Source organism: Orycteropus afer, unplaced genomic scaffold (genome assembly GCF_000298275.1).
Source record: "Orycteropus afer afer isolate SDZICR_OR568_19922 unplaced genomic scaffold, OryAfe1.0 scaffold00093, whole genome shotgun sequence".
Classification (NCBI taxonomy): domain Eukaryota; kingdom Metazoa; phylum Chordata; class Mammalia; order Tubulidentata; family Orycteropodidae; genus Orycteropus; species Orycteropus afer.
In genome coordinates, this window is record NW_006921680.1 from 4,224,098 (window position 1) to 4,239,569 (window position 15,472).

The 15,472-nt window shown below is 37.8% G+C and overlaps 1 protein-coding gene across 1 annotated transcript in view; it reads left to right on the forward strand.

Annotated features, from left to right (window-relative positions):
• The window catches only part of SPATA9 (spermatogenesis associated 9), a 48,728-nt gene that overhangs the window by 2,886 nt on the left and 30,370 nt on the right, over window positions 1–15,472 (forward strand). Inside the window, exon 3 of the mRNA XM_007942546.1 lies at window positions 14,132–14,359. Coding sequence (XP_007940737.1) covers window positions 14,132–14,359 — 228 coding nt within the window. The remainder of the gene's footprint in view (window positions 1–14,131; window positions 14,360–15,472) is intronic.

Consider the following 15,472-nt stretch of genomic DNA (forward strand, 5'->3'; position numbering starts at 1 on the left):
AGCTGGACAATGAATAAGGAAGACCAAAGAAGAGTTGATGCTTTTGAGTTGTGGTGTTGGCGAAGAATGCTGAAAGTACTATGGACTGCTAAAAGAACTAACAGATCTGTACTGGAGGAAGTGCACCCGAAATGCTCCTTGGAAGTGAGAATGGCCAGACTTTGTCTCATCTATTTTGGTCATGTTGTCAGAAGAGACCATTCCCTGGAGAAGGATGTCATGCTTAGTAGGGTGGAGGGTTGACGAAAGAGGGGAAGGCCTTCAACGAGATGGATTGACATGGTGGCTGCGATGATGGGCTCAAGTATAGCAGGGATCATGGAGCTAGCGCGGGATTAGGCAGCGTTTTGTTCTGCTGTGCATGGGGTCACTATGAGCCAGAAACAACTCGACGACACACAACAAAAACAACCTTCATCCAGACAACTAGCCATTGTACATTGACTAAATCCTCACTATTGCTTGGCACTAAGGAGAGGAAACACAAAGATAAATGAGACATGATTCCTTCAGTCCATGAAATTAATCTAATGGGGACAAAGTTGTAAACAAGTAATTATGATATGATTAGTGTTATTCAGATATATCTATTTTAGAGGAGTGAGTAAATGACTTTACTTGGGAAGATCAGAGAAGGCTTCATGCAAGAAGGATGCTTAAATTGAGTCTCAAAGGATGAATAGAAATTTTCATGGTGAAGAAAGGAATAGAGTGAGTAAGGTCAAATAAAAATATTGCAGAGGAAGCAGCGTGAGTTAGGCCAAAAGACATGAAAAATCATAGCATGCTCACAGATTATCACATAAATCTGTATAAATGGCATGTAGAATAGGAAGGTTGAGGCAGGAAGTAGAAGAAAATAAGAACATGTAAAATAGGGGTCAGAATATGGAGGTATTCCTAAGCCATGTAAAAATGACTATACTTTGTCTTTTTTATAACAGCTATCAGAGAGTCACTGGAAGGTTTTGAGTGTAGAACTGATATCTGATTTGCACTTTAAAAGACTTCACTATTGGTCATGAGGTCAGAATGGAGGCAGAACTTCTAGTAAGATTCTATTGGCAAATGACACACATTGACTTTGAGAATAGAAAGCATGGGTTGGATATAAGAGGTGTTTAACATATTTTGAATACTGGCACTATGGGGTGAGAAGGATATGTAGGAGTTATGGAAGATTCTTGGATTTCTTAAGTGGCTGGAAGAATAGTATTCCATTAATTAGAATGGAATACATGAGATGTACTCAGGTTTGGAGATGATGGTAATGAATTTCATTTTACTGTAGATTAAAGGGTTGTGCCACATCCTGGCAGAGCATGGAGATGAGTTGAATACTGGACATATGGATTAGAAACTCAGGAGAAGTCTGGGCTGAAGTTGTATATTTAGGAGCCATCAATATGTAGTGTTCAGTTACAGGGTATAGTCAAACCAAGTATGTAACTCTCCAACTCGATGGCACATAACAACAACAACAACATGTTTTAACCAAGGTGGTAAATATCGTTGTTCAGGAAGAGAATGTAGTAATGGGAGGGCATAACATAAGGCGCTAAGGAATGCAAGTGTTTAAAGAAGTTGGCAGAGATTCAGAGGTAAGAACAGAAAGATTAATGAAATTCTATGAAAGCCAGTGGAGTAGAAAGAAAAAGGAAGGAGGACTTAACGTTTGTCAAAATCCTTGAACAAGTCAGGTATGAGATACGATCTTGGAATTTCTCCTCCATGTTAGTAAAAATTAAGCCAGTGCTTAATGGGTAAATTTTAGTTACTCATAACATTTGTTTCTCTGGAACTCCTTATTCACCAATAATGCTTGCTATGTACTTAAATTCTTATTTAGCAAAAATAATTTTCTAGTCTTTGGTCTCCTGGATAGAAGGTGATTGTTGTGTTTGTAAATGATTCAAATTACTAAACCTATCTCACTGCCGTTGAGTCAGATCTGACTCATAGCGACCCCTCCTTGGGTTTCCCAAGTGGTACCTCTACAAAAGTAGATTGCCCAACCTTCCTTCCAAGGAGTGGCTGGTGGGTTTGAACCTCCAGCCTTCTGGTTAGCAGTCAAATGCCTTAGGCACTATGTTACCAGAGCTCCCACTAAACTCATACATCTCTAAAATTAAATTAACTGATAGGTATTTTTTTTTTTCATTTTTTTTTTTTTAATTGTGATTTGAGTGAAGATTTACAGAACAAACTCACTTTCCATACAGCAGTTCACATATACTTTGTCTCATGACATTGACCACAATTTACCACAATGCAACAGCTCCCCTCCCACTTCCTCCCCATAGTTACCTCTTCCCAGTGTCCATCCCTCCATACACTCCTGCCCCCTGAGCTGTCTCCCTCTGCATAAGCAGCCCTTCTTTCTCCCATGATTGTTCTCTCCAAAGAGTGTATCTACTTGAGGTAAATGTTCAACTCATATGCCTGTATTTTGTTTGGCTGGAAACCACAGGTGTGGTTCAACTCCAGACCTGAAGGGCAGCTAGGGGCCATAGTCTCAGTGGTTCCACCAGGCTCTATCAGACCAGCAAACCTGGCCCATAGAGAGGTATTTTTTTAAATGTATTTTATAGAAATATAACTTAAGTACAGGGAAATACACAAAACTAAAGTGACATGGGTCAATACATTTTTTTTTTTTTTTGTAGTATTCCTTCTCCTCCTCTCCCACCCCTGGCAACCAACAAAGAAAGTTTCCCTCCCTCTATAAATCTTCCTTGACCCTCCACAACAACAAACTAATACTATATTTGTCCTTCTGTGATTGACCTTTCACTCAGCATAATGTTCTCCAAGTTCATCCATATTATGCAGTGCTTTGCAGACTCTACATTATTCTTTAGTGCAGCATTCCATTATGTGTATGTACCATAGTTTGGTCATCCACTCTTCAGCTATAAATCTTAGAGATAAGTCCCTTGCCAGATATGTAATTATCGGCAAATATTAATTTGTTGCTGTCATTTTTGTTATGTGCTTTTTCATGGTGTTGATTTCTTTGTTCCATATAATTTTCTATGCTGAGCTTGTTTTGTTTATGAATCATGTTATCACTTCTTTCATTGCTATTGTTTTAGGTATTTGCTGAATATTTATGCTGGTCCTCTTTTTTGATGTGAAGGTTCAGCATTGTTCTTTGAGGTTACCCTGTGATTTATAGTTTTCTTCCCAAGTTTAGAACAGTAAGTGATAGGTATTCTTGCCCCTGGGTGCTGCGAACGGTTAAGTACTGGACTACTAACTGAAAGGTTGGCAATTCAAACCCACCCAGAGGCATCTTGGAAGAAAAGCATAATGATGTGCCTTTGAAAGGCCACAGCCTTGTAAACAATGTGCTGCTCCACAGTTCTATTCTACACACATAGTGTCACCATGAGTTGGAATTGACTAATAGCAACATGTTTGTTTTTTTGGGGGGACTCATTCTTGATTACCATGGAATCACTTATGGATTTTGACTGTCAGGGCCTACTGAAGTTTGTTAGCTATGATAGAGTTTGGGCAATGTAGAACTGCCTCCTGGAAGGTGTAACAGACTGCATCAGTCTCTCTACCTTTATAACTAAATGAATACTGTATGGCTACTGTACAAATGGATTTCTGATATGAAGGCAATGAGGAGTGAAGTTTACTGTGCTGAACTGAGATAAGAGAGCTGGGGTGGCTTGTAAGGTAAGACAATATTCCTGGAGGAAGTAGACATTTCCAGTATTAGTTATCATGGGAAGAGGCAGACCATACATAGGAAACCAGAACTCAGAGGGCAGGCCTTAGGCTGACAGGGGAAGCAACTGAGGTGTAGGTGTCTGGATACAAAGATAAGATGGCATTCAGAGGGTAGTCAGCTAAAAAGCAGAATAAGACAGATTTAAAAGCTCCAGAGGGCAAATCAGATTTTGTCAGTGCATCTAAGATTCTAGTTATTTCCCCCTTTTGTATTTTGCTAGCATTGGTGTGTTGTTTTTGTTGTCGTTGTTAAGTGCCATCGAGTAGGCCCCAACTCATAACGACCCCTCCTTGGGTTTCTGAGGTGGTATCACTATGGAAGTAGATTGCCCAGCCTTCCTTCTGAGGAGTGGCTGGTGGGTTTGAACCTCCAGTCTTCTGCTTAGCAGTCAAATACCTTAGGCACTATACTGCCAGAGCTCCTAGCCTTGGTATAAATCTTTTTAAACTTTGGAGACTTTTCTTGGCTTTTCTCTAGGTTATTAAGAGAAGAATGGGAAGATGTCCATGGTTGGACCAGGATAAAAAATGGTTAAGCTGACAATGTAGATTGCAGTATTTATTGACAAAGCTCTAAGGTGAATCCTAGGATACAAGAGATAGGCATGGAAAACCCTGTTGCCTCTACCAAGTTGTGATTGGAACTAGTATTTTATTTAAATAAAGAAGCTGCAATTGTCTTTATACTATCTTTATCTCTTCCTATCCTCTGAATAGCCTTATTATTACTAAAGCTGTAAGCATGATTTATGGTAAAATACATTGATAATTCCCACAGAACTCTTGAGTTTTTATTTCCAACTCATTGAAGTCATTTGTTAATAAGAAGTTCACCTCTCTTAGAGAGAAATGCAAAGATAGATTGTTAAATTTACTTTCAAAACTCTTACATTGTTCTTTTGCCACCACATTGAAGAATGTATTGCTGAGATTGGCAGGAAGCCCAAATCGTTAGAGAATATTGTAAGAAATTTGAATTTATTTGCTCTTCAGAAATAAATTTTCCAGAAAACGTTGCTAATACTGGGTTGTTAACTAGATTATTTTTAAAAGGTCGCATTAAAATGCCATAAATTTTATTATTTCCAGAATGATCTCTAGTCCCCAAATACATGGAAAGAAATGGTTTCAAGAATACTTTTAGTGAGTTGTATTTTAAATTGCTAAATTTTGTGATTATTATTCAAATAACTTTTTAAAACTTATTTCAGGCATTTATTTATATATGAAAAGACTATCATGCTAGCCTGGAGCAAAAAGAGGTTAGATGGGAATAATGGTAGAATTCTCGTATGGGAATATACCCAGAATAGTGGTTATTAAATAGCCCTTTAAAGCTAAATGTTTTGAAGGAAATTTTCTTTCTGGGCCTAGGGAAGTTAATTTTAGAATCTTGGCTTGAGGTCATGACTTCTGAGATCATGTATTAGTTTCCTACTGGCTCCTGTCTAACCAGCCAAGATCCCAATACCCTCAATATCTACTTCAATAAAAAGGAAAAAATTTAAGATTTACACTTGAAAACTGCAAATGATTCCCATATGAGGACTTAAAAATATTAGACCTTTACATCTGAGCAAACAAAAATGTGTATAATACAGGAACTAAAAAAAGTGAAGATGATCCTTCATAGCATAAGAGAAATCTTTTGTGGTAAATAGGGTCAATTTTGGGGGTCTTAGTTTTGAATGATGATTATGTGTTTTATTCCGTTATTATTATACCATAGACTGTTGTGGACAGAACATAAAGTGGCACAATGCTTACCCACTTTTGGTGGTTCAAATCTACCAACTGCTCCTTGGGAGAAAAGATCTGGTGATCTGCTCCAGTAAAGATTACAGCCTAGGAAATGCATGGGGCAGTTCTACTTTGTCACTGTGGGTCACTATGAGTTAGAATTCGACTTGATGACACCTATCAACAACAACCTTCCTTCCAGGAGTGGCTGGTGGACCTCGGAAGGAAGGTTGGGTAATCTACTTCCGTAGTAATACCTCCTCAGAAACCCAAGAAGGGGCGCTATGAGTTGACTCTGACTCCACAGCATATAACAACAACAACAACAATCAACAACAGACAGAACAAGAATCCATGCAAAAGTTTGGGTTTTAAGTTTACAAAAATCTGTAGAAATACAGAATTTGTTCTGAATTCTCTATTTTTTTTTTTTTTTAAATGTGGGATGAAAACTGCTTGGGATACACAATGATGTCTGGAAATTACTTGTAATGGTATTGAGGTTTCTAAATATAGTAAGAGTATGACGGTACTAGAATATTGTATAGGAGCTGTTGTAGCATAGTGCCTAAGGCTAACCAGAAGGCTGGAGGTTCAAACCCACCAGCCACTCCTTGGAAGGAAGGTTGGGCAATTCACCCAAATCCTTGGGGAAACCCAAGGAGGGGTCACTATGAGTTGGGTCTGACTCGACAGCACATAACAACAACAACAACAACAACAACAGAATATTGTATAATTCAGTTATATTTTTGTCCTTGGTGGGTTGTTTTTTGTGGCACACTAGCACTGTTGTAAGAAGGTCTGGTGGTGTAGTGGTTAAGGCATTTGGCTGCTAAACAAAAGTTTGGTGGTTTGAACCCACCAGCTGTTCCATGGAAGAAAGATGGACGTCTGCTTCCTACAGATTTACAGCCTTGGAAGCCCAGTGGGGGTGTCTATGAGTCAGAATCGACTAGATAGCAGTGAGGTTGGTTTGGTTATTTTTGAGCACTGTTGTGATAGTTACAGAGCACATTATGTACTGCAAAATTTCTGGGTAGTTTCTAATTTAATATTTGGTATATTTCTCAATATTAATTTGTTTTATTTTCTGATATTCTTCATTCATTAGTTTGGACCAATATTTATGTAGCACTTACTAAGTGCCAGACACTATTCTTGGCACTAGGGAAAGATCACTGAGCCAAATATAAAACACTGTTATCATAGAACTTCACTAACACCATAATTCAAATTCAATTCTTTTTCTGTCTTCCTTATTCATTGTGCAGTTTTCACATGCATATGAGGTGATTGAATACCATGAATTGGGTCAGGTGCACCTTAGTCTTCAAAGTGACATCATTTCACTTTAACACTTTAAAGAGGTCTTAGCAAAGAATGTATAGTGTTAGCAAAGAATATACGATATACCATAGACTGCTAGAAGAACAAACAAATATGTCTTGGAAGAAGTACAAGTAGAATGCCCCTTAGAAGCAAGGATGGTGAGACTTCATCTCTAGGACTTTGGTCATGTTATCAGGAGGGACCATTCCCTGGAGAAGAATATCATGATTGTTAAAGTAAAGGATTAACGAAAAAGAGGAAGGATCTTAATGAAATGGATAGACACTGGCTACAGTGATAGGCTCAAGCAAAGCAATGATGGTGAGGATGGCCCCATGCTGTTGTTCTGTTGTACGTAGGGGTTACTATGAGTCAGAAACAATTCTAGGGCACCTAACGACAACAATGACATCATAGAACTTACTTACATCCTAATAAGTAGAAAAACAAGGAAATTGAGTATTACGTAGAATGTAGCAGTAGTACGTAGTATGTTAGGTAGTTGAAAGTTTTTTTTTTTTTCTTTGACTTTTTATTTTAATTTTTATTGTGATTTGGGTGAAAATTTACAGAGCAAATTCATGTTCCATACAGCAGTTCGTACACGTTTTGTCTGCATTGACTGCAATTCCTCACAATGTAACAGCTCTCCTTCTCCTTCCTCCTCATAGTTACCTCTTCTCTGTGTCCTTCCCTCTCATGCACTCCCAATCCCGGAACTGTCTACCTGTGCATACACTGCCCTTCTGTTCTCCATGATTGATCACTCCAAGTAGTGTATCTACCTGATGTAAATGTTTAGCCTGTATGCCTGTCTATTATTTGGCTAGAAGCCACAGGAGTGTATTCAACTCCAGACCAGGGGTGTCCCCAGGCTCTATCAGACCAGAAAACCTGGTCTCTTTTTTTTAAAAAATGATTTTGCATTTTGTTCCACATTGTTCTCCCACTTTATCCAGGGTCTTCTGCACCAATGTCCCTGTTGTTGTTGTTGTTATGTGCCATAGAGTCAGACCCGACTCGTAGCGACCCTTCCCTGGGTTTCCAAGGCAGTATCACTATGGAAGTAGATTGCCCCATCTTCCTTCCGAAAAGTGGCTAGTGGGTTTGAACCACCAGCCTTCTAGTTAGCAGTCAAATGCTTTAGGCACTATGCTACCAGAGCTCCTACCAATGTCCCTAGGTAGTGGTAAGTCTTAAGAAGACAAACATATAGCAAAGGAAGGATTAGTGGGGTTAGGGGTAGGATGAGGAGCCCTGGTGTCACATGGTTAAGCACTTGGCTGCTATCCAAAAGGTTGGTAGCTCCAACACACCAGTAGCTCTGCAGGAGACAAGACCTAATGATCTGGTCCCATAAAGACTACAGCCTAGGAAAGCCTACGGGGCCGTTCTACTTTGTCGTACAGGTGGCTATGAAGAGCAATCAACTCTATGGCACACAACAACAGCACCATCTTAGTAAAGAAACGGGGTTCAAAAAATGGTGGTTCAAAAAAGGGAAAAAAAGTTTGTTTTTCTACCACTCAAAAAACTCACTGCCATCAAGTCGATACTGACTCATAGTGACCCCTCCTTGGGTTTACCAAGGTGGTGTCTCTACAACAATAGTTTTAACTGCCAGCCTTCTGGGTAACAGTCAAATGCCTTAGGCGCTATGCCACCAGAGCTCCTAATAGAGTTAGTAAAAAAGTAACTTACTGAAGGTAATAGCATGTTACACTAATCTTAAACTGGTGACTTCTTTTTTAAAAAAGAGAGAAGTCTCATTCTGTAACTGAAGGAATGTAAGTAGCTCCCCTCTGTTGCCCCCTTCATATCCCCAGGGCCACGAAGAACCACTGAACAGGCACTCCTACTGCCCTGATTTCATTTCTAATATTATTATTATTAAAAGCAATGAGCATCTTTTTGGCAAAGGGTTAATTTCATGTTTTGTGGCAAAGAAAATAAAAGTGGTTGGGAACATTTTGTTGTCATAAAATAATCCTTTCAGAAGTATCTAGAAAAATATCAAAAAGGAAAGCATTTAAAAGCCATGAAGGTAAACATACTAGTCAAATTGTAACAATTTGAGCATTGAAGGGAAACAGATGATAATCTTTCAGAATAGGGTGCATCTTTGGGGAAAAGCCATGAATTCATAACCTTAAAATGGGGAATATAACACGAAGTTTGCTAAAACACTTCTGTAATGTACACTTAAAAAGTCTTGTTTTTAATAAATGGTATATTTGGTAGACACAGAGTACATGAATCCTACATTGGAGTGTTGATTAGTAATCGGTTTATTACAAATAGGCTTATTCTTATGAAGAGAGAAACTTTGGAAAAGAACAATTGAGTGAATCAGAGGGGCAATCTAGTTTAGTGTTTGGTGAAATTAATCAAGATTTGTTAATAGAAATAGATGGGTAAAGTCAGTGAATCCGGGCCAACATGTACAGATCACCAATATTTTGTAGAGAAACTTTAAGAAGGAGGAAATTGCAGAATGTTAACATTTTTTATAACTACAAAAATGAAGCATCTACAGAATGGCAGAAAAATGTACAACAAAATTCAAAATCATAAAAAGCCCAGACTTACTGATCTGATAGAGACTGGTGGAACCCCCAAGACTGTGGTCCTCAGACACCCTTCAAACTTGGCAGTGAACCTACTCCTGGAGATGACCTTTCAGCCAAACAATAGGCAGGCCTATAAAGTGAACAATAATACCCATGAGGAACGTGCTCCTCAGAATAATTAATCATATGAGTGCAAAAGGGCAGCATTTGACCAAAAACAAAGTTCAAAAGGCAGGAAGGGCAGGAAAGATGGGCCAATGGAAATGGAGAACCCAGAGAAGAAGTGGGACGTGTGCTGTTGCATTGAGGGGACTGCAACTAATATCATGAAACAAAATCCATATAAATTTTTAAAGGGGAAACTAATTTGCTCTGTAAACTTTCACCTAAACCACAATAAAATATTCAAAATAAATAAATAAAGGGTCCCCAAAACACAGAGTGTTTGATCAAATAGACAAGGTTTCAGTAATGGTAGAACGGTGTGTGTGTGTGTGTGTGTGTGTGTATACATACATATATTTTGCCATGACAAACACACAGGTGCATGCATGTGTGCACGTGCACACACACACACACACATTGTTGTTTGGTGTCATCGAGTTGGTTCTGACTCATAGTGACCTTGTGTATAACGGAAGGAAACACTGCCTATTCCTGTGCCATCCTCACAATTGTTGCTTTGTTTGAGCCCACTGTTGCAGCTACTGTGTCAATGAATATCGTTAAGAGTCTTGCTCTTTTTAGCTGACCCTCTACTTTACCAAGCATCATGTCTTTCTCCAGGGACTCACCCCTCCTGATAACATGTCCAAAGTGTGTGTGTATATGTTTGTCTTGACAGTATGGCCCCCACCTTATGAATATAATAATATAATGGGATAAAATACATACAAGTATACTGTAATCAGAAGTAAAACCAACTTATTCCAGCTGTTCTATCTTGGGGAATATTTGTAAGGGATAATTGCATCAAAGCATAAGGTCAAGAAAGAAATAGAATCTGTATGCACAGAAGCTTTAGATATAGGTGACAATGTGATTTCTCTCACTGTAGGAGCTCTGGTGGCATAGTGCCTAAGGCATTTGACTGCTAACCAGAAGGTTAGCAGTTCAAATCCACCAGCCACTCCTCAGAAGGAAAATTGGGCAATCTATTTCCAAAGAGATACCACCTCAGAACCCCAAGGAGGGGTTGCTATGGGTCGGGGTCAACTCAACGGCAGTAAGTTTGGAGTTTTTTGGTGTGTTCACAGCCAGGGTTGTTGTTAGTTGCCATCCAGTCAATTCTGGATAATATCAACTGATTGTACCAACATATTATCTTGCTTGTTTTGCTCGCCATATAACTGCTTGTAAGGATTGTTATCCTCTCAGGTGGCTTTTGGAATTGTAGCATTGCAACAGCCCAGAGAGAAGCTCTGATGGTGTCATGGTTAAGTGTCTGGTTGCTAATCAAAAGGTTGCTGCTAACCCACCAGCCTCTCAATAAGAGAAAGATGTGGCATCTGCTACTATAGACTTATAGCCTTAGACACCCTGTGGGGCAGTTCTACTCTGTCCTACAGGGTCACTGTGAGTTGCAATCAACTCCATGGCAAAGTTTCTTTTTGATTTTTCAATTTATTGATTTTTTGGTGAAAATTTACACAGCAAATTAGGTTCCCATTATTGTTCAGTGACATTGTTTACATTTTCCACATTGTGTCAGCATTCTTTTGTCCATTCTGGTTATTCCATTTCCATTATCCTTGCTTCTATTCACTATCCCCCACCTACCCAGAACCTTCTCATCTTTGCTTTTGGCTGACCATTTGGTCTCAACTAGATTTATATTTTTAAATAAAAGGAGGACAGTACCCATAGATGCTATTGTTCATTTCATAAGCCAATCTGTTATTTAGTTGAAAGGGGACCTCTGGGAATAGTTTCAGTCCAAAGTTTAAAGGATATCTTAGAACAATAGTCTCAAGGGTTCCCCAGGTTTCTACCAGTAAGTCTGGGTTTTTTTTTTTTTTTTTTTTTTTTTTTAATTTTGAGTTTTGTCTTACAATCTTCTCCCATTCTATCTAGGACCATTTATTGTGGCCCCATTCATAATGGTCAGTAGTGGTAGCTGAGCACCATCTAGTTCTTCTAGTCTCTAAATAGATGAGGCTGTGGTTTGTCTAGACAATTGGTCCTATAGACTGGTCTCCTCTTTGAGTCTTTGATAGCCTTCCTTTTCCTTTTGCTGAGTAGAGACTAATAGTTGTATCTTAGCTCTCACGAGCTTTTAAAACCCTAGGTGCCATTACTAAAGTAGGATGTAGAACATAAACTTTATAAACTATGTTATTCAAGATGCCCCACAATACTATGGTCCTGAGCCTTCAAACCCATCAAACCAATCTTGTGAAGTGTTTGGTTATGTCTGGGAGGTTTCTGTGACTGTGTCCTCCATGTGCTTTATTATTTGTATGAACATATGTATAACACATACAAGCATGTAATAGATATGCCTACAGATACACTTATAAATGCTCATGTATATACACACAAGTACAGTGATTAAGAGCTTGACTACTAACCAGAAGTTTAGTGGTTCAAACACACTGATTATTCCACAGCAGAAAGATGTAGCAGTCTGCTTCCATGAAGATACACAGCCTTGGAAACTCCATTGCTGTGAGTCAGAATTGACTCAATGGCAGTGGGTATATACCACATATACCTTCCTCTACACATACATGCATACATATCTATCTGTGTTGCCACTCACATACTTTTTGTCTGTTACCACTGTTGTCTAACTCTATATGTTTAGCATTTACAAATAATGTCTCTTACTCATGTGTATTTCTTAGTCATCATTTACCTTGGTTAAGTTGTGCTCATGTCACCGACATTTGGTGTTAACTTTCCTATCAACAAAACAAGTGTCTTCTCTCTAGATAGTGATACTTCCTTCTTCACCCTCCCATCCCTGGTAATCAAAAACAAAAATAAAAACAAAAACATTCATTCTTTATGTATACCTATTTTTGTCTTTTTATAAAAGTGACATCATACAATATTTGTCCTTTTGTACTTAAGTTACTTCACTCAGAATAATGTCCTTCAGATCCATCCATGTCATGTTTTGCAGACTCATCATTATTCTTTATAGCAGTGTAGTATTCCATTGTATGTATATACCACATTTTGTCTATCCATTCATCTGTTGATGGACACAGTTTGTTTTCATTTTTTTGCTATTACATATAATGCTGCAATGAACATGGGTGTGCATATGTCTGTTCCTGTCACTGCTCTTATTTCTCTATGATATTTGTGTAGGAGTGGGTTGCTGGATTAAAGGGTATTTCTATTTCTAGCTTTCTGAGGAAGCACTATACCATTCTCCATAATGGCTGTACCATTTTACATTCTCACCAGCAGTGGATAAGGGTTCCAATCTCTCTATAACCACATGAGTGTTTCTTATTTTTGTTTTTTTGATCAGTGCCATTTTTGTAGGAGTGAGATAAATATCTCACTGCAGTTTTGATTTGCATCTCTCTGATAGCTAATGATTGTGAGCATCTTTTCATGTGCTTGTTGGCCACTTGAATATCCTAGGTTTTGGTTTTGGTAGCAGGCCACAACTAAGATTACATTCTCCACTGAATACTGATCAGGAGAGCTCAGACCACCGGTGGTAGGTTAATGGGATTCTTTCATTAAAGTTAAAAGATTAAGCCAAAACAGAGCTCCAAATGATGCAGAAATACATTCTCACTGACAGACTAGAGTAGATTTTGGTTGTCTCCAATAAAAAATGCTGAACAGTAAGAGAAGTACTGAACTTTGATAACAAAACAAGCAATTATAAAATTATTTTGGGATAAAAGTTGGGCATTTTAAATAAATTACATAGCATGTTTTCTCTTAGACAAATTTATGGTGTTTATTGGAGGCAAAAAAAAATTATTATTTTAAGAGAAATTTTTTATTTCTAAACTTAGACTCAATAAATAAATATTTACATATTCAAAGCTACTCATTTGTGTTATTAACCAATACATTTTTCCCAAGTTATATACTAAGATGTTAGAACATCCCGTAAGATTACTTAAACGAATAAAGGAAACTACACTTGTCTTTTGCCTGGAATGCAGTCTAACTACATTGTAAATAATTTTCCTGTAGTTTATTTTCTGGGAGAGCAGAGAGAGAACTAGACATCATGTATTTTGAAAATGCCATGAAATTCTGCTAACAGAATGCCAAAAGACATTTTAAAGTTTTTAGAAGAAAAAGTTTCTTAAGTACGTTGATTAGTATACAGTTTTTTGTTTTATTATTTTTCTTTAAACTGTATACATATATATATTGTAGGTATGTTATTATCTTATAATTTGAACTTTTAAAAGTAAACTGGGAAAATATTTGTTACTTTTGAAGGTGTTTTTTAAAAATAAATGCAAATAGATTTAAGCTCAGATTTAAAAAAAAAAGTGGGGGAAAGAAAAGGTATATCTTTTTCACTAGTAATTTCACCCCAGGATATTTATCCTAAGGGAAAAAAATGAGATATTCTTATACAGATTTAAACAGATGGGGGAATCAATGATGTTGTATTTGAGTGGGGAAGATATAACTGTTAGTCACTGAGAATAAGCAAAATATAAAGTTGTCTGGTACACTGTCTTTGACTGAAGTAGATTTTAGTAATTCATTGGAGAACTACATGTCATTCACTTTTCAAAGGCTTTTTTCCCCAGAAAACTGAACCCATCCACAAAACATCCAAGATCAGAATGGCTTCCGTTTTAGCCAGGATCAATCGAGGAACATTCATTCAAGGATTACACAGCATATCCAGATCCTCTAAGTCAGTGGCCAAACTTCTGCAGCCTCAGCTTGCTTGTAGGCTTTTAGAGTTAAGGGACATATCTGGTCGTTTGCTGAGGGAAGTTAATGCACCAAAGCAACCCCTGTATAACAGGCAGGTAAGTTAATATTACATTTGCACAAGGCTTGGACTCATTTCAGGAACTGTTTTGAATTTGCAAAATTTGAAAAATGAAATGGAGCACATTGTGGTTGTCCTACCAGTACAACAGGTATACCTGGGTAACAAATATATGATTGAGCCTTTTTTAAAATATAGTATATTCTCTGGTTTAATTAAGTCTGACAGGATTTTTTTTCTACTTATTTTTTGATTGATTGATACTAAATGGTCAATGTCAAGAACCTACATGTGAATGTGTAAGTATGTAGATTTATACTTGTGACAAACCTTTTTTTCCCAATCACCTTACGTTTCCAAGGTAGTTTTTGTTTGATGTATTGTGTATATTTAACTATAAACTCTAATAAGCTTATCAACATTCAGGTATACTTCAAATGTCATGTTCTACATTGTTTTATTGAGGATCTCTTATGATATTTTGTTAAAGAGAAGGACTCTTAAAACTTTTTAAGGACAAATTTCTCTTTTTCTAAACTTTATGGCACAAAACTCTGGGTTTTTCAATCTGGGCATTATTCAAAGCATCTTAAATTTTAATAACAAAAGATTTAAATGTTGTAAAGCTGGGATCCAAATCCCAGAGTGAACCAGTTCAAACCGATGGGTCAAAGGAAGCTAAAACCTGGCTCAAACTCAGTTAAGCCAAAAGGAGATATGTTAGTTCAAGTATTTGAACATGCTGGAGTTGATAAGGTTTCAGGCACAACTGGATACAGGTACTCAAATGATGCCTTCAAGACACTCTTTCCCTTTTCCTCCATCTCCCAGCTATGCTTTCTCTGTTAATTCCATTCTCAGGCAGGCCTTTGCCTTCATAGTCACAAGGTGATGTGCAGCTGTTCCCAGGGCTACAGCTTCCCAGGTTCAAATCCAGCAGGAAAAAGAGTCCTTGACCCACCCTTGACCCACCCTTCTTCCAAAGTGCTGATGTTCACTCATAGAATTGCTTCCGTCTTAGTGCTCACCTGTAAGCCAGGGAAGTGGGATGCAGTGATACGTCATTTCATCTTTTTTTTTTTTAATGCATTTTATGGAAATATAATTTATGTACAGTGAAATACACAAAACTAAAGTGGCATGGGTCAGT